Source organism: Cervus canadensis, chromosome 2, assembly GCF_019320065.1.
Source record: "Cervus canadensis isolate Bull #8, Minnesota chromosome 2, ASM1932006v1, whole genome shotgun sequence".
Taxonomy (NCBI): Eukaryota; Metazoa; Chordata; class Mammalia; order Artiodactyla; family Cervidae; genus Cervus; species Cervus canadensis.
In genome coordinates this window covers 100,893,523-100,913,151 of record NC_057387.1, presented here as the reverse complement: position 1 = coordinate 100,913,151, position 19,629 = coordinate 100,893,523, and the positions used below count along the sequence as shown (strand labels likewise).

At 45.6% G+C, this 19,629-nt stretch overlaps 1 protein-coding gene across 1 annotated transcript; it reads left to right on the top strand.

Moving 5' to 3' along the window:
- Nucleotides 1–3,681: 3,681 nt before the first annotated feature.
- PPIE (peptidylprolyl isomerase E) lies at nucleotides 3,682–18,280 on the top strand. The gene is made up of 10 exons (XM_043461786.1): nucleotides 3,682–3,750; nucleotides 4,760–4,858; nucleotides 7,071–7,114; nucleotides 7,587–7,613; nucleotides 9,222–9,303; nucleotides 9,954–10,054; nucleotides 11,331–11,454; nucleotides 16,413–16,598; nucleotides 17,590–17,732; nucleotides 17,925–18,280. The coding sequence occupies exons 1-10, from the start codon at nucleotides 3,720–3,722 to the stop codon at nucleotides 17,991–17,993; spliced, it is 906 nt and encodes a 301-aa protein (XP_043317721.1). The 5' UTR covers nucleotides 3,682–3,719; the 3' UTR covers nucleotides 17,994–18,280.
- The last annotated feature ends 1,349 nt before the right edge of the window (nucleotides 18,281–19,629 follow it).

The window sequence follows — 19,629 nt, the reverse complement described above, 5'->3', positions numbered from 1 at the left end:
ACAAGGGTTAGAGACACAAACTGTGCCCTAAGTGAGCTTGAAGGAACACAAACCATTCTGAACCACTAAGAATTTACTCTCCAAATAAGCGCATGTAACTGAGTCCAGATGTCTTGGGGACTGACCATATAGATTCCCACTTTAGTTTTAAATAGAATACAATATTTATTAAAGATAAGTACTCAAATGTACCAATAGGAAATATGTTTAAGAGTAGCCACAGTAATTGTTTTATACCAGCAGTCCGCAAATACGGCAGGTGAAGTTTTGCTCTCTCTCCTGCCACTCGCCTCCTGCTCTGTGGTCTGGTTCCTAACAGGCTCTGGACCAGTCTGGTCTGTGACCTGGGGATTGGGGACCCCTGACTCAGACAATTAAAAAAGTTTGATCAGAGTTGCCTGCACATGATGAACAAAAGATGACTGACTTTTGGTAATTCACTGGCAGTCCAATGGTTAGGATTCTACACTCTCACTGGCCAGGTTCAATACTCAGTCTTGCGGCACAGCCAAAAAAAAGAAAAGACTTATATAATTTCTCCTTTATGGATAATTTCTTTGTCCTCATTCTCTATTCAGGATCCAAAGGCCCAGCAATTACAGTTTTTTCCCTTGTCACATTCCCCCTCCCAAAAAGAAAAAATGACTAACTTTCTAGTTGTTTTATTACTGTTTGAAAATTCTCATACACCGTATACTCATTTTTGTTTTCAGTTAGAAGGGATTGGTTCTATGCCTTGCTCTTGATATGTCACTTCTTTCCTTGGAAGAGATGTTTCTCAAACTGTGCTTCCTGGGCCAGCAGCTTGAAGGTCACCAGGGCACGTGTTATTAATGAACAATCTTGGCACCCTGGACCTACAAAATCAACAACTCTGAGAGTGGAGCCCAGCAACCTGTGTTCTAATAAGCCTTCCGGATGATTCTGATGCCTGCTCCAGTTTAAAACCACATTTAGTGTTTTTACATGTGGTTTTACTATCCAGACATGATTGATTAAGTCACTGGCCATTGGTGATTGAACTGTTTCTATCCCTTCTTTTCCAACCCTATAAATCATGTAGTTAGTTCCTCCGGTGATCAGCTCTCATCTAGAAGCTATCTAGGGACCTGTGTTGGATAATTTTATGTATCTACTAGACTAGGTCATAGGGTGCCCAGATAGTTGGCTAAACATTATTTCTAAATGTCTTAGAGGGTGTTTCTAGATGAGATTATCAGTTGAATAAGTGGACTCAGTAATGCTATTGCCCTTTGTAAGGTGGTGGGCCTCATCCAGTCCACTGAGGGCCCGAATGGAACAAAAGGTGGAGGAGAGGAGAATTCGCACCTTCATCTGCCTGAACGACTGAGCTGAGACATTGCAATGTTCTCCTACTCTTGAACCAGGATTTATACAATTGGTTTTACTGGTTCTCATAATAAATCTCTCCATATGTATCTATATAATGTGTGTATATATATCTATATATACATATAGATATCTTCCTACTGTATATATTTCTCCTATAGGTTCTTTTTCTCTGTAGAACTCTAATACATAACTCCACCATGAGTCACAACCTTAGAGTAAACTCAGGTATGGTCAAAAGGGTTCATTATGAATTTAAAAAGAGCCTCTTTCAGAAAATTTTAAGGGTTTTAAGGGCTCTGTGCCAGGTAGTGGGGACAAAGACCAAATATATAAATATATATAATACCACATCTTCATAAAGGATACCTTGTCAGATTCCCTTGAGAGTGACCTTGTTAGTAGGGAATAGTGACAGGTTCACAGGGGAATCTTGTAATCAGATCTCACAGCCTCATTTCTATGAGTGGTATCCCTCTGGTTTGTCCTGAGGACAGTGAGGTTTGTGTTTGTATCCACTGCTTAGCTCTGGGAACACAGTAGGCACAGGCCTTGTTGTCAAAGAAAGAGATAGACACACATCTGGCTGCAGTCACAGGATGTTTTCGAGTCAACTGTTGGATTTGGAGGCCATGACCCCCATCTGTGGGGGTAAGCAGGACCTTCAGCAAGGACTGGTGGGTGCCTCCCGATGGAGAAAGGAGAGAGCCAAATGAGCAGAGACAAGAGAATTGAATACATGGTCAGGGCCAGAGCTGGAGTGTTGGCAGGGGTTGACTTGGCATGGCCATGTCATGGCCCGTATCAAGGGCTCCAGCAGCCTTGTCATCAGCAATACTGATTGAAGAAGGGAGTTCTAGGGGCTTCCCTGGGGGCTCTGTGGTGGAAAATCTGCCTGCCAGTGCAGGAGACATGGGTTCTATCCCTGGTCTGGGAAGATCCCACAGGCTGCAAGGCACCTAAGCTGGTGTGCCATTGAACCTTACTGAAACTGCACTCTATAGCCCGGGAGTTACAGCTACCGAGCTCTTGTGCTACAACTACCGAGCTCTCATGCTACAACTACTAAAGCATGCAAGCCCTAGAGCCTGTGCTCTGAAATGAGAGAAGTCACAGCAATGAGAAGACCTCACACAGCAACTAGAGAATAGCTCCTGCTCCCTGAAACTAGAGAAAAAGTCTGTGCAGCAAAGACCCAGCACAACCACAAATAAATAAGTAAATAAAATTATAAGGAAAAAAAAAAAAGGAGCTCTAGAGACTTGAGGTGTTTTTTTTCCTTAAGGTCACCCTTGGAACAAGCCAGAGGGTAGACTTGGGGGACAGAACCATCATCAATCTTTCTTAGTCTCGACTGCATTAACCTCCTGGTCTCCAGGCTTCCACCCAAATCATTCTGGGCACAATGGTCACAGACTATCTTGAAGTATAAATGTGACCAAACTATCCATCACAACCTTCAGTAGCTTCTCAAAGCCCCCAAGTACTCCACATGGTTTGCAGAGTCATGCATCCTGCCATCCCTACCCACCTGTTCTGTCTGATGTTCCACGTCCCTCTCCTCCCCAAGGCCCACAATCTGGCCTTTCAGTTCCTGGAAGGTGCAGAAGCTGTCTCCTCTCCCGGAAACCTTTTCCCCTGCTCCCTCCTTTCTCTGGCTCCTCTTCTTTAAGGTTTCAGCTTAAATGTGGTTTCAGCTTAAATGTGGCCGCAGAGAGGTCTTAACCAACTGCTGTGCCTAAAAGAAGTGGCCCCATTATTTTGTACCACTTAGGCCAATTTATGTATTGCTACTAGTTGATGTATTCCAGGAGTCGGTCAACGTTTTCCCCAAAGATCCAGATGGTAAATATTTCAAGCTTTGTAGGCTCTGGATCTGCCCTGCAGCCTGAAAGCACTCACATATGAATACTAAAAAGAATGAGTAAGGCTGCGTTCTGATAAAATTTTTTTATGAAAATTGAATCTAATACAATTTTCACATGTCACGAAATATTATTCTTGTTTCTTCTTCTTTCCCCGACCCCCAGCTCTTTAAAAATGTAAAAACCATTCGTGGCTCCAGGTTGTCCAAAAATAGATGGGCGGGGTGGCCCGTGGACCGTACTTTATTGGTTGTTTATTGCTTGCGGACTCCTTCTGACTCCGCAAGGGAGTGTGTTCCGCAGCAGCGAGCACCGGCAGAGCCGGAGCCGTGTCGGTTCAGGTACCAACACGCACCTACGCTGCACTCGCAGCCCCACGGCACCCAGAGGCCCGCACGGGTTATGCCAGAGTGGGCGGGGTCTGCGATCGCCGTACGCGGGGGCGGAGCCTTGGGGAAGGGGCGGGTCGAACGCAGGCTTCCGGCGGAAGAGGGCAAGAGCAAGATGGCCACTACCAAGCGAGTGTTGTACGTGGGTGAGCAGGCTTGGGCGCTGGGCGGAGGTTGGGCGAACCGGGCCGCGAGTGGGTCGTTGAGTAGAGCTGGACAGGTCTCCGGACGCGAGAGGCGGCGAGCAGCTGTCTAGGTGGCATCTGTGGCGGTATTGCTTGGCCTCAGGGAGTGAGCCTGAGACATAACTGTAATTGCACCTCTCTTCGAAGCCCGCCAACCTCTAACAGGAATCTCTTCATCACCTGAGAACGGGGCAATGGTGGGAGGAATATTAGGGACCTCTGAATCCTCGCGTTCATTCATTTTACATTCACCGCAGCGATGGCTCAGCCCCCACTCTTGAAGGAAAGAGTTCCCAGGCTAGCCGGCTAAAAATGAGAATAACCTCAATAGCACAGTTTGATGAGAGCTTTGGTGGGGACGGACACTGGTGACATAGGCCTCGGTGTGGGGAGAAATGACCCCTCTATCTGGAGAGGTGAGAGCAAGTTTTCAGGCTGCGGTGACGCCGGTGATGAGCTGGAATTAGGCAGGTAGCGAAGTAGGAGCAAGTGTGTTTACTGAAAGGGAGCAGCTAGAGCAAAAGCCCAAAGGTGTAAAATAGCCTAACACTTGGAGGCAAATGCGTCGTTTTGCGGGGAAGCAAAGGGTAAGAGGCTGAAGAAGGGCAGGGCCTTGTGAACAGCTTTGTGTACAGTGCTAAGTTTGTACTTTATCCCGAGGATAAGGTACTTTAAGCAGGGAAGTGATGAGTTAAAGTCTGGACGTTCCCAGGATGGTACTGGTTGGCTTTGTGGAGGAGAAGGGAGGCAGTTATGAGGCTGTTGAGGGAATCTCTGGGCTAGATGAAGGTCTGAAAGGAGAGTGAAGAGTGTGCTTCATAAGTAAGTGTGAAGGAGCAAATGAGAGGGATGTTTATGAACTCAGGACTGAATGGAAAGATCCCTTCCCTGGCAACATGCTAATTTTACAGCCGGGACTTCTCAACAGACTGGAGGACAGTAGTTCAGAAGGCACTTGGTGTCTTTGCAGGTGGACTCGCGGAGGAGGTGGATGACAAAGTTCTCCATGCTGCTTTTATCCCTTTTGGAGACATCACGGATATCCAGATTCCTCTGGATTATGAAACAGGTGAGTCGTCTTAGTGTTTCTCATGCCCAGAATCCTCCTGCTAGGAAAGAACTTAAAATTTTTGTAAGTCATATTACAGTACATTCTGAACATGCTTTGGGCAGCCTGACAGTGATCTTTATGCAGAAGGACTTTTCTGAGGCTTGTGGTTGTGAGCTGCAGTATGCTTTTCAGATCCCATATATTGCATTTGAAGTAAGACAAGCTTTTCAGTTAGCCAGTAGGAAGATTGGTTTCGAGCTGTATGGAGATCTGTTGTTTCAAACTGCCTGCCAGGCACTCTCCTACAGCGGCTCTCTTCTTGGCAGCTGTGCTGTTAAATAGGGTAGCAGGAAAGCCCAGCCTCAACAATGGGGCCTCAGCTTCTTTGCACCTGGAGAACTTTTCCTTCAATTAGTATCACAGTTGCAGTTCAGTTTTCTGTCTTAACCTTTGTTGTCATTTTTAAGATTGGAGTTTTAGGCCCAGCTCTAGAGTACACAACTAGTTTAGAAATCCCACTAGGGGATCATAGAGAGGGAATTTTGGGAGACCCCTGTGAGTTAATTGATCACTCAAGAAAGCCAGCTTGCTTAGCAACAAAACCAAGCAGCCCTGCTTAACAACAGCACTATATAGCAGTGATACCTGCATTCTGCTGGTTGAGGTGAGTAAGTTAATGATCCTTTGGCCTTGCTCCTGTGCACACCCTAAAAACAAAAATATAGGGGAAAGGTAACATTATACTGAAACCTGAGATGATTTACCATATGAGCCTTCTTGCTCATTTCCATAGCTCCATGACAGTCCCAGTGGGGCCATGCAGGGTCAAAAACTCCCCTACCCAGCATGTAGGAAGAATTAATGATGGGAGACTCAAAGAACGAGGAAGAGGGTAGTCTTCTCCTCCTCCTCACTTTTCTTTAATTATAAAAGTATAGCCCAGGACTTCGCTGGTGATCCAGTGGTTGGGAATCTGCCTGCCAATGCAGGGAAAATTCCACATGCCTCGTGGCAACTGAGGCAGTGCTCCATAACTACTGAGCTGTGCTCCTCAACAAGAGACGCCACTGCAATGAGAAGCCCACGCACTGGAGAGTAACCCATGCACCTAGAGAGTAGCCCCGACTCGCCACAACTAGAGAAAGCCTCCATGCAGCAACAAAGACCCAGCACAGCCAAAAATAAATAAAGAAATGAATTTTAAAAGTAAATTAAGTTGTACCCCACTAAGTTCTTGTCACAGCTCCCTCTTGCCTGCCTCCTTGTATCTCTCACACGCGTCCTATACTAATAAAGTACTCTTCCATGTCGCTTTGCCTCTCAGTGAATTCTTTTCCCAAGGAGACAAAAGAACCTCAGCTTCATTAAGGCCTGAGAGTGTTTTGTGCTTTCAGCAACCTATGCTGTGCTGAGTCCTGAGACGAGTTGTGTGGCTTCAGCTCTGTCATCAACCTTGTATATGGATTTAACCTCCCTGGGACCTTTATATGTATAAAAACAATAAGGTTATGTTGACTCTGTAAGGTTAATTGGTTACTTAAACTAATGCTGTTGTGCACTTGGCCCTTCTAGTTGGCGTTGGTTAGATTACGTTTTGCTGAGGATCAAATCTGAGCATCCTTACCCAGGTTTTAGGATTCATGACTTATGCACAGTTGATGTTCAGAATGTATGCTTGGAATGAATGATTGATAGGTTAAATGACTTCATTTTTCTAGCTGTCTTGCATGCAAAGGTTAAGATTTGATTTGGCTTTGGTAAAGAATCCTGCTTTTAAAGATTAAAAGTATAGTTCATTATTTAGTTATGTTCACTATAAAACGGGCTTCCGTGGTGGCTCAGATGGTAAAAAATCTGCCTGCAATGCGGAAAAATATCCTGGGTTTGATCCTTGGGTTGGGAAGATCTCCTGGAGAAGGCAAAGGCTACCCACTCCAGTATTCTGGCCTGGAGAATTCCACAGACAGAGGAGCCTGGTAGGCTACAGTCCATGGGTTCACAAAGAGGCGGACATGACTGACTTTGACTCACTACAAAACAGTTTAATGTTGCTTGAAGTGTTATTTAAACTAGAAAGAATCAGAGTAAGATGCCTTTTTCCTAAATAGTGATGGTGTAGAATTTCTAGTAAATGGATAAGGCATGTGACTGACTTCACTTTCTTTGTGACCACCTGCTTCTTCCCATTTCTCAATATGATAATTGCTTGATATTGTCTGCCTTTTTTCAGAAAAGCACCGAGGATTTGCTTTTGTTGAATTTGAGTTGGCAGAGGTGAGAAAATTCTGTTATCTATGTTAAGTCTTTGGCTTGTTATTGTTACTGATTACAAAGGGAGCTGTTCTTCATTTGGGGTTGGGTGTTTGGGCCTCATGCTGATGCTTCCAGAGAGATGAGAAACACGGTTTGAAGGAAAGCTGCCTTCAGATGAAACCATGCACTGTGATTAACATCGCAGACCTGCTAGGTCCTGCCCCTCTTGCTCTGCAGAACTCCTGCAGTCCTGCTCTTTGAGCATCTCTCCCTGGCAGCACTGGTGATACTTTCTTTGTCTTCCACTAAATGGCAAATAGCTGAAGCCAGCCAGGAAGTGCACTTTGTTAGACACATGCAACAAGGGTGAGGAAGAAAAAGAGAGCTTTTTCTGTTGGATTGTTTTTTTGTTGTCATTTTACCAAGTGTGTGTTTAGACACTACAAGAAGCATTTGACTGCAAACCTAAATTTATACCTTGTCTTTTTGGCAGGATGCTGCAGCAGCTATTGACAACATGGTAAGGCTGGGAATCCTGCTTCTTACAGAAGTTGCTTTTTGGTGGTACAGAGGGCACTTAGTTCTACATTGGGTTTGCTAAACCTCCAAAGTTACAAGGTTGCATGAGGAAGTATGTACAGATTGTCACCCTGTGAAAATATTCACTGTGAGTTGATCACTTATAAAATTGTCCTTTCTCAAATACCTTTCTCCATTTGATACTAATGTAAAGGCTAACCATCCTCGTTGACCAGTCTCTCACTGGCTGCCTGTGTCTAGGATAGGAAATTGCAAACAATGCAAAGTGATTGCATGGTGAAATTGCATATTTTACAAAAAAGGCAGGGTTTCGTGAAGTGTTAACAATTGAGAAGAGAAATTTGATAAGGATAATGATAGGATGTGCTACTGATCCAAGTGATTGGGACAGCCTGGAGAGCTCCTTGGGGCAATGATGCAGCTCTTGAGTGTGTGTTCCCTCTTCAGGATACTTAGGATTTGCACATCAGATAAGAAATGCAAAGATAATCTATACTGTTGATAGGATTTTATTGAAAAAAATACTGCAGATGTATAAACATCCATTATATCTCTGTTCTTCAAATTAGGCTGTAGTTTAAAAGCTGAATTTTAACTATAAGAAATTTATTTTCATTAATTTTAGTTTCATCATAGTACATTCCCAATTTTTTTCCCCTTCACATTTTACCATGAAATTTTCTTCACTGCCTTTAAGTGATTTCATATTGAGTGACCTTTCCTGGTACCAGTTATCTTAGGGTAATAAGGCTTTCCTTTATTCTTGTTCTCTGTTTCCCATTCATCAAATGTTTTCCTCAGCTCTCAGAGCAAGATCACTTCTCATTGCTTAAGGCTGACCTTGACTTTTGAAAATGAACTCAGGTACTTGGAAATTGCATTTATCCTTGTAATTTCAGAGTGCTTTGAACACAGTGTCACTTTTGTTAGTACAGGTCATTACTAGTATTGAAAGAAAGGAGGTCACATACTACTGCATATAAACTAGATATACAACAAGGTCCTGCTATATAGACCAGGAAACCTGTTATTTAATATCTTGTAATAACCTATAATGGAGAAGAATCTGACAAAGGAGATAAATATATATATATAATGTATAACTGAATCAGTTTATTGTACACCCAAAACATTGTAAATCAACTATGCTTCAATTTTAAAAAAGAAAGGGACTTCCCTGGTGGCCCAGTGGTTAAGAATCCACCTTGTAATGCATAGGACACAGATTCAATCCCAGGTCAAGGAACTAAGATCCCACATTCCACAGAACAACTAAGCCTGTACTGCAGCTAGAGAGTCCATGGGTCACAAGAAAGACCTCATGTGCTGCACCTAAGACTCAATGCAGCCAAATGAGGAAATAATAAATTTAAAAGAAAAGAGAAAGGAACAGTATGATGACTCCTGGGAGGAAATTCTCTGCAGCCCACAGGCTGCTTTGTGGCAGGTGCATAACTTGCTGTTAGGGGATCAGGGATTAAGGGACAACAAATCATGAACTTGTCTCAGACGTATCAGAAGTAAATGGAAAGTGTCTGACTTTCTTTTAACCTAACAGTTTAAGCAACTGGATTTTCACACTTTTCAGAATGAATCTGAGCTCTTTGGACGGACAATTCGTGTCAATTTGGCAAAACCCATGAGGATTAAGGAAGGCTCTTCCAGACCAGGTGAGTGGGAACAATACAGATGCCCCGTCACACCTGCGAGTTTGGCCTTGCTTGCCTTCCTGTCCCAGTTTTATTGAAAGTAGGCACTGAATGCTTCTCTGGCGGACAGTAGTAGAGGATGGTTTACATTGGCAAAGGACCTCTGCCACCTTTGTGGGGAAATAAAGAATGTGAGCTTCTCAGCCACACCAGAGTAATTGTTTGCTTTATGAGAGAAGCCGTGCCTGATCTCTCATCTGTCCCAGTTTTCTCAATATTCCTGGCAGGTTCCATCAGGGGCTGGGACTGGCAAGGGCTGCGCCTTTCCCTGGGGCATAGCCTTTTCACATAGCCCTGCTGAGAGCTTGGAGAAGGAAATAGCAACCCACTCCAGAATTCTTGCCTAGAGAATCCCATGGACAGAGGAACCTGGGAGGCTATAGTCCATGGGGTCGCAAAGAGTCAGACACGACTAAGCGACTAACACACAGAAGAGCTGGACTTCAGGGCTGGCAAAGATGGGAACTTGCCTGACGCGTGTGACTTCCCAAAGTGGAGACCTCTGGCCGAGAGGGCCTCAGAATGTGTTCTGCTTCGCTGACCAGAGCACCTACTTAGCAGCTGGCTGATGGCTTGAATTTGTCCTCATCTGCTCGCTTCTTTCTTTTCAGTTTGGTCTGATGATGACTGGTTGAAGAAGTTCTCTGGGAAGACTCTTGAGGAGAACAAAGAGGAGGAGGGGTCAGAGCCCCCCAAAGTGGAAACGCGGGAGGTAAGATTGCAGGCTGGCACTTCCCCCAGGAGACTTTGTTTTTTTAGGTTTTTATGGAAATCTGCAAATGCTCATGCAAAAGCAGAGAGAATGAAAAGTGAACTTAGGGTGTTTTGGTGGGGGTTGGTAATGAGTGAGCTGAAGAGAAGCTTTAAGTCTCTCGCCCTTGTGCTCTGCCTGAGGAACTTCTCAGCTCTGCTGGATTCTGTTCTGTGATTGTTACTGAAGAGGAGGAAGTGTGAGGTGAGGAAGGGCGGTGAGTGGTCTCTGCACCCTCCTCATCAGTCCCCCTCCTTCACGCAAGTGTTGGGCTCCCAGCTCACCGTCTTCCTGTCCTGACGCAGGGGAGGCAGGGCAGGGTGGGGGTACCTTCCCTTCAGTCTTGGCACAGGTTTGAGGTCCTCCCTCCCAGGGAACCTGCCTTGGCACTTTCTTCTGATTCTCACTGCACCTCTCTAACCATTGCCTCTCCGGCTGCCCCTCCCCCTTGTAACTGGTGTTCCGGGTTTCTTTCTTGACTCGTGGTCTCTCTCCCGTCTCTGCCAAAACAGCAGCAGTCACTCTGATCTTTCACAGCCTCTCATGTGCTGTTGGACTCTCCTGGCCTCTGTTTCTAGCCCTGAGCTTCAGACGTTTCTGCTGCAAGTCTCACCCTCCCTCCTCTAATCTTGTTCATCCTGTGTCCTCCAACTCACCAACTTGCCACTTTCCATGCACACTGACACAAGCAGGAAATGCAGAGGCTAAGCAGAGTGCCTTCAAGTGGAGTATAAAGCAAGGTCCCGGTCACCTCCATTGTAAGCACTTTGGTGCTCCTTGCTTCCGTTGCAGCCAGCCTGTGCACACACAGGGCTACACACAGAGGGAGGGGGTGGTGTTGCAGAAATGGGTCCGTTTAACTGGATTAAGGTGGGTGACCTTGAGCTGGGGTGTGAAGGTGTTGAGGGTTGTCTGTTTGGGGCCAGAAAAGTGTTGTTTGTGACCCCAGGGAGGGTGAAAGTGAGGCAGCCTCATGTGTCTGAGGGAGTGTGATGAGATGACATGCCTGCAGGGTGGGGCTCCAGGTAGACCGTGCTGAAGTCTCCTGTCACTGGATGTCCAGCTGGGGTCATGGCTCTGGCCTTCACCTTCTTCTGCAGCCCCAAGGCCTTCCCTGTCGTCACCCTGTTCAGCTTGCTCACTGTAGTTGGGTTCTCAGGTGTGTTCATTCACACTCGCTCTCCTAGTTGGGGAGTCAGGGCGTTCTCTCTAACCTGGCCGTTTCTCCTGCATCTAGGGAGAGCCCGCTGTAAAAAAGGCCCGGTCAAACCCTCAGGTGTACATGGACATCAAGATTGGGAACAAGCCGGCTGGCCGCATCCAAATGCTCCTGCGTTCAGACGTCGTGCCCATGACAGCAGGTGAGCAGTTTTTTCTGTAATACAAGTGAATGCGTATTCATGGCTGGTTTGTTTTTTAAAGTAAACACACACACACACTCCAACAGTATTGAAGGCAATAAATTGAAAACCTGAGTCTTTGTTCCTTCTCCACATTTAATCGTACTCTTCAGAAGTAACTACCGATAACTAACAACTTCTTGAACATTTTTTCATTTGTTAAATATTGAATTCTGTTTATTCTTCTTTTAATCTAAATATTATTATGTAGACATATAGTTAGGAGTGTTAATTTCACAGTTTGTTTGGAAAAACACAGCAGTGCCCCCCCATGCTGTCCTCTTGCCCTGCTGCATCCCCCAGCACCGTTTGCTGCTTCTCAGAGGCAGCCAGTTTCAACTCTTAACTGATTCTTCTGGTTTTTAACCTCTGTATTTGTAGATGACAGATGTATGTTGCTACTTTCTGTTTTTTTTGTTTTAATATCTTTTCATTTTAGACATCTATTGGCTTCCCACTTGAGAAGTTAAGAAATTAGCTTTTTAAATCACCTTCCCAGCTCCTTCATCCTCCTCATGTTGTTACCATAATTTTGGTTAGGTCACAGGTTATTCTGACTATGTAAGCATCATACTGTGATAGCTTCTTTTCATACACAGCACTTTGTTTTCCCTGGAATTCATAATTATCTTGTTTTCACATTTGCTTAGTATTCTGTACATATATTCCTGAGCTTTCCCAAATTTTCCTGCTTCTATAAATCTCCATCATGTTCAAACACATCAGATATTTTGTCAGTTTCACTTATTCCTCCCTGGAGCCCTCTGACCTCCCCCGGCCTGGACCAGTTGCCTTCCAGGCCCATCTCATAGCTTTTGTCGTGGGATCTCCTGCCTTCACTTCCTATGTTGGAACCTCTGTTGTCTTTTTTGATTTATTCCCTCATTTTGGTAGAGGACGTAATTCTGTAGCTTCTGGAGAAAAGAGCTGGGAGGGTCAGGTTTTTGAGACTGATGTATGAAAATTTCTACTTTCCCATCTGATAGTTTGGATGTAGAATTCTAGAGAAGTCTAATGTCATTCTGATTCTTGGTCCTTTATACAAAACCTTTTTTTTTCTGTCTAGAGCTGAGCTGTCCGAATATGGTAGTCACTGTCCACATGTGACTCTTTAAGCTTAAATTAATTCAAGTTAAATAAAATTAAAATTCAACTTCTTCAGTGATTCAGATGCCTAAAAGCTGTTAGATACTGGTCTGGAGGCTCGGAGGATGTCTGTGTCTGTGTTCTGAAATCCTGTCCCCTTGGAATAGGTCTCCTTCCATCCATGCTGCCAGATATTCAGTGGGCCCTACTGTATTGGTTTCTCTTGCTGCTGTAACAAATTATCACAGACTTAGCAGCTTATAAGAACATAAATTTATTGTCTTAACTGTTGTAAAGGCCAGAAGTCCCAACACAGGTCTCACCAGGTTAAAGGAAGGTGGTGGCTGGGTTACCACATTCCTTATTGGAAGCTCTGTGGGTAGATCTGTTTCCAGAGACAGTCAGCTTGTTGACAGAATTCAGTTTCCTGCATCTGCAGATGAAGGTACCCATTTCCTTGTTGGCTGGCAGCTGAGGGCTGGTCCCAGCTTCCAGAGGCTTGTGACCGCCTTCCTTTGTCATCACAGCCAGCAGTGATTGATTCAGTCCCTCTCATGTTTTGAATCGCTTGCCTCCTTTTCCATCCACTTTTTTTTTTGGGTGGGTTGTGGGGGAGACGGAATATCATTGCTTTACAATGTTTTGTTAGTTTTTGCTGTACAACAGTCCATCTACTTCTAACTATCTCTTTCTGCCTTTAGCTGGGAAGGGTTCTCTGGTTATAGATTTGTGATTATACTAGGCCCACCGAGGTAATCTAGGCCACTCTCCCCATCTCAGTGTCCGTAACCTTAATCACATCTGCACAGTACCTTCTGCTGTGAGCAGCATATTCTTAGGTTCCAGGAATTTGGACACAGACATCTTTCGGAAGCCAATATCCTGCATACCACACCCATCAATTAGGACAGTCCTATCTTTTGAAAAATTTTCCTTGAATTATCTCTTTACTTTTATCCCTTCTGATTTTTCTCTACTCATATTTTGGAATCTTTCTAAATGTTCTTTTTCATAGCACCCTGTGCTTATTTCAGGCATGTACTATCATTTCAACTTGAGAGATTAGTATACTAAAGTTTCTTTTTCCTATACAGCTTATATTTGAAATTACTTTTTTCAGTTTTTTTTCCTGTTTGTTTTTCTTTGTTTGTTATTGATCTCTTTGCTTGTTTCAATCTTTGCTTTTCACATTAGATGCCTTTCTCATATTTAAGACTAGGGTCCTTAAACTCTGCTTGGAAACTCCCTGGACATTGGTAAGGCTTGCTGACTGAGGCTTCCTCTATGAGGTGATTTTGTCTTTCTGTTGGACCCTGGATATCCATATCCCTGAGTTACAGTCTCTTGGATAGAGCAGAGGCCACAGAGAAGACTCTAGTCTCTTGCTAATGGTCCTGTGTCCAGTTGTTTGCCATCATGGAAGGTGGGAGGTTGTGGGAGCAGTATATGAACTTCACTAAATCTCCGTTTGTCTCCATAACTCAACCCTCAGGTATGTGTAGAGCATCCCAGACCAGAGACCCTCTGCTTTAACCTGCTGGAGGGTAGACCTCCCACCAGCAGCCAGGGCTAGGGAAGAGAGAGGATCTGGGGGCTAGCTACTTTAAGTGAGCTTTCAACCAGACTTACTGCTTTTAGAACCACCTTCATCCTTGTCACTGAGTTTTTGGAATTTCTGCAGCAGAAATCAAATTGCTTCTTGGCTTTATCAGCTTAAGCTTCAGCTTTGTTAGGTCTGCTCTGTCAGTTATGGCTCATCTGTTTGTCTTCTAGGTCCCGAAGATTTTTAGTTGCTGTTGTCTCTTCTCTCACTCCTTTTTAGGGGATAGTCATTTTATCCATTTTTTAAGTGTATGATTTACTGGCGTTAATTGCATTCACAATGTTATACAACCATCACCACTATCTACTCTCAAAACTTTTGCACCACCCCTAGTAGAAACTATACAGTCCATGGAATTCTCCAGGCCAGAATACTGGAGTGGGTAGCCTTTCTCTTCTCCAAGGGATCTTCCCAACCAAGGGATTGAACCCAGGTCTCCCACATTGCAGGTGGATTCTTTACTGTCTAAGCCACCAGGGAAGCTCGAGTCCTGGAGTGGGTAGCCTATCCCTTCGCCAGTGGATCTTCCCGACCCAGAAATCAAACTGGAGTCTCCTGCATTGCAGGCAGATTCTTTACCAGCTGAGCTACCAAGGAAGCCCGGTAGAAACTCGGGACTCGTTAAACAGTCACTCCCCTTTCTCTACTCGCAGCCTCTGGTAATGCTAATCTACTGTCTGTCTCTCTGAATTTACTATTCTAGACATTTCATATAAATGGAGTCATAACAGTAGTTGTCCTTTTATGTCTGACTTATTTCACTTAGCACTGTTTTTTCAGGGGTCTTTTAGACATCAGTATGGCTGGGTAATATTCCCTTGTCTGGATAGTCCACAATTTGTTTCTCTACTCATTTGTTGATGGACACTTGAACACTGGCTCCACTTGCCAGTTATTATGGATAATGATACTGTGAACATTTGTGTACAAACAAGTATTTAAATCCCTGTTTTCAATTATTTTGGATGCCTCCCTAAGACTGGAAATGCTGGGTCATATGGTAATTCTAGTTTGACTTTCTGAGGAACTACCAAATTACTTTCTACAGTGGCTGCACCATTTTCCATTCTCATAAACAATGTATAAGCACTCTAGTTTCTTTACATCCTCACTTGTTTTCTGTTTATCATAGCCATCCTAGTAGTTGGGAAGTGGGATCTCATTGTGGTTTTGATTTGTATTCCCCTAATGACTAATGCAGAGAAGACAATGGCAACCCACTCCAGTACTCTTGCCTGGAAAATCCCATAGATGGAGGAGCCTGGTAGGCTGCAGTTCATGGGGTCGCGAAGAGTCAGACACGACTGAGTGACTTCACTTTCACTTCTCACTTTCATGCACTGGAGAAGGAAATGGCAACCCACTCCAGTGTACTTGCCTGTAGAATCCCCGGGACGGCGGATCCTGGTGGGCTGCCGTCTGTGGGGTCGCACAGAGTCGGACACGACTGAAACGACTTAGCAGCAACAGCAATGACTAATGATGTGAAGCATCTTTTCACGTGCTTAGGGGTAGGGGCCATTTGTTTATCTTCTTTGAGGAAATGTCTGTGCAAGTCTTTTGCATATTTACTTACTAGGTTGGTTTTTTGTTGTTGATTTGTAGGAGTTCATTTTATATTCTGGATGTTAAACACTTAAGAGATATGATTTGCAAATATTTTCTTCCATTCCCTAAGTTGCCTTTTCATTTTGTTGAGAGTGTCTGTCCTTTGATGTCCAAAAGTTTTTCATTTTGATGAAGTCTCATTTGCCAATTTTTTGTTACTTATACTTTCAGTGTTGCAGTTAAGACATTGCCAAGTGCAAAGTCACAAAGACTTGACCTGTCTTTTTCTCTAAGATCCTGTTTGGTCTTTCTTTTTAAAAATTGCTTTACCACCAGTTTAGGGTGGATAATGCATGTTTTCATGCCTTCTTTAACTAGAATCCCTTCTAATCCTTCAAGATAGTCAGTATCTCAAAGGTTTATAATGAACATGTCGTATTTTGAAATGAAAATATGAACATTAAACAAATATAACATAGTTTTTCAGAGTCTAGTTAGAGATCTCGTTGTTTGGGGTTTTTTTGACCATGCCCCCGAGGCATGTGGGATCTTAGTTCCCCAACCAGGGACTGAACCTGTACTCCTTCCTTGGAAGCATGGAATCTTAACCATTGGATCACCAAGGAAGTCCCCCCATTGGTTTGTTTTTTGACTCAGGCGCCTTTTCCTTTCTTGGCCCTAGAGAATTTCCGCTGCCTGTGCACCCATGAGAAGGGCTTTGGCTTCAAGGGCAGCAGCTTCCACCGCATCATCCCCCAGTTCATGTGCCAGGGCGGTGATTTCACCAACCACAACGGCACCGGGGGCAAGTCCATCTACGGGAAGAAGTTTGACGATGAAAACTTTATCCTCAAACACACGGGACCAGGTGGGATCTGATTGGTGGATGATGGTCGGTGGGCCGGGCTGGGGCAGGATGACTGCGCACGCGTGGGTGACAGGCTGTGGTTCTGGTCTCCTCCAGACCCAGGGAACAAAGGAGAGGCCTTCGGCCTGGCTGGAGCGGAGCGAGCTTGTTTCCGTCTGAGTGCTGCCCGTCCCCCACTGTGTCCACAGCTGTGGGCGTAGCGTAAATTTTGTGGTCAGCCATTGTAAGCCCGCTCTTCTTCCCTCAACCCCTCTGCCTGCCTCTCTCTGTCAGACTCTCTAGTAAAAAATTTCAGTGGTTGGTTCCCCAGCAGCTAGAAAAAAATACAGAACTGTACTGATATTTAAGACTGCAGTTCTTTAGGGGGCCCTCGGCAGCCGCACTGGACAGAGCTCCCTAGTTCATGCTCAGTCTTGGTCAGAGACGACAGTTGCCTCCTTCACTCCTAAAACCTCCACTTCACCCTCTGCCCCCACTGATGCTTGGCCTCCTGCATCTGTCCACACCTGCCTGCACCGACTTCCCCGCCAAGTACAGGGGCTGAGCCACCTCCCCTCTGCTTGCGACCCAGACCCTCCCTACCCCGCGCCCTTCGGAACCTGGTTCTGCACTTGCGCCCCGCCACTGCCTCGTGTAATGCCTGTCCCCTGCTCTGCTCGATCAGCCCATCAGCACAAAAGCACACAGTGTCGATCTTTGACTCATGTGCCCCCTCAGCTATCACCCACGCCTCTGGTCCCCTTTTTCACCAAAACTTCTTGAAAAAGTTGTCTAGACTCCCTGTCATTGGTTCTCTCTGTCCCCCTCTAGTCTGACTTCCAGCGCCACTGGTCCACTGAAGCCACTCTTCTCCACCCGGCGCATAGTCAGCTCCTGGTCCTCGTCCCATTCGCCCTCCCGTCTGCAGGTGCAGAGGCAGCATCTGCACTCCCCCCTCCATGCCCAGGACCACCAGCAGGGTCGGGAGCTGACGGGCGCTTCTCTCCCCCAGGCCTGCTCTCCATGGCCAACTCTGGCCCAAACACCAACGGCTCCCAGTTCTTCCTGACATGTGACAAGACAGATTGGCTGGACGGCAAGCATGTAGTGTTTGGGGAGATCACGGATGGCCTGGATGTCTTGCGGCAGATTGAGGTAGGTGGCTGCCGGGGCCCCTGGGGCACAGCCGTGAATGTGGGAGAGCTGAATCGGGGACCTAGAGAGAGACCACAACAAGCTGCTGTTGGGGGGTGGGGGTGGGATGGGCAGAGGGGCGGGTACCCCTGAGCCACCCTTACTCTCCACCCTCCCTCCCCTGATTCCTCCTCTTCTTTTCGGTCCGCAAAGGCCCAGGGCAGCAAGGACGGGAAGCCCAAGCAGAAGGTGATCATCTCCGACTGTGGGGAGTACGTGTGAGAGGGGAGCTGTCAAACCGGGGATCCGGCGCCCAAGGTGTCCTGTTTGCAGCGAGCGGGGCTTCGTGTCCTGGCCCTTCCTCGGGGTCAGCGTGGGGCAGCTCCTCTGCAGGCACAGCCTGCGCCACCTCCGGCCTTCCTCAGGTGTGGCCTTGGACTCAGGGCCGCCCTCCCCACTGTGGACAGCTGGGCGTGGCCTTTCCAGGCCTCTGCCGCCAGGGCTTCTCCTGGGCCCACCTGTGTGACTCCTGGACATTTTCTTCTGGTAAATAAATCCTAGTTTTTGTACTGCTGCCTCCAGCTAGTTCCTGGGAGTTGTCAGATGTCGCCTGTCAGGGCTAAAGTGTCCCCCGAGACAGGTTGGTAGGAATAGGGCATAATCTATTCCCCACAGCTTTTCTTTTCTTCCCTTGGACAATTCCCTGAGATGCTGGGTGATATATCTTCAGGCCAGATACCCTTGTCAGATGACCGTCAACACCATGGGCATCAAAGACAGTGGAAAAATTCCTGTCTTCAGTGCCTCCACTCCCACATCACACTGCCAGCCTCAGAGCCAGTGAGTGTATTTCTGTCTCCATGATGCATTTGCTTATTTGCTCACTTTCATTCTACAGATTTTTTTAAATGATACTTTATTACTCACAGTGCCTTCTCCATGCTAGGTACTATACCTGTTTGTCAGGAGACAAGAGGTTAGCAAACCCCTTGGTTCTAATCCAGTCCACTACCTGGTTTTATGAGTAAAGTTTTATTGGAACACAGTCATAGCCATTGGTTTACATATTCTTACTGCAGTGACAGAGTGGAGTAATTGGTGACAGACCATATGGTCCCTGTATTAGAGTTCTCCAGAGAAACAGAACCAATAGGATGTGCATATGTGTACACAGAGAAAGATTCATTATACAGAACTGGCTCTACAGTTGTGGGGGCTGACAAGTCTGATAGCTGCAGGACAGGCCAGCAGGCTGGAGCCCCAGGGAGAGTTGATGTTGAAGCTTGAGTCCAAAGACTGTTCTGAAGGCAGAATTCCTTTCCCTCATGGGATCCTAGTCTTTGTCTCTTGAGACCTTTAACTGATTGCATGAGGCCCACCCACACTATTTGGGGGAGGGTCATCTGCTTTACTTTCAGACATACTGATTTAAGTGTCAGTCACATCTGAAAAATACCTTCACAGCACCATCTGGACTGGTGTTTGGCTAAACTGTGGATACCGCGGCCTAGCTATAGACAGAAAATTAACCAACACCATCCCTCACTAGCTCCTCCAGGGCCAGGCCCCATCTTTGCTGGGTGTGGTGGCTGCACAGAGGAAGAGACCCAGGGTTGTGGCCCCAGGACTCTGTGGCTTGGGAGTGTTTCACAGCATGTCTGCTCCAGATGCTGCTGGCGCAAAAAAAAGACTGTTGAACCTACTTTTTAGTGGTGAAAAACGAAGAGTTCCAGTTTGAAAATATATTTTCAAAACGTATTTATTAGGGGAAATTATACCATATAATAAAGTGGAGAAAGCACATCTAAAGCAGTTTATATAATACAGGATAATTCCAATTTTGTACAAATACCTATCTGTAATATGTAAACATCTATATTATATATATATATAATATATCCTAATAATAATAATAATA

Coding starts and splice junctions, on each gene's coding strand:
- PPIE (XM_043461786.1), top strand. CDS start 3,720: ATGGCCACTACCAAGCGAGTGTTGTACGTGG. Junction 7,614..9,221: donor CAGCAGCTATTGACAACATG/GTAAGGCTGGGA, acceptor CACACTTTTCAG/AATGAATCTGAGCTCTTTGG. Junction 9,304..9,953: donor GGAAGGCTCTTCCAGACCAG/GTGAGTGGGAAC, acceptor CTTTCTTTTCAG/TTTGGTCTGATGATGACTGG.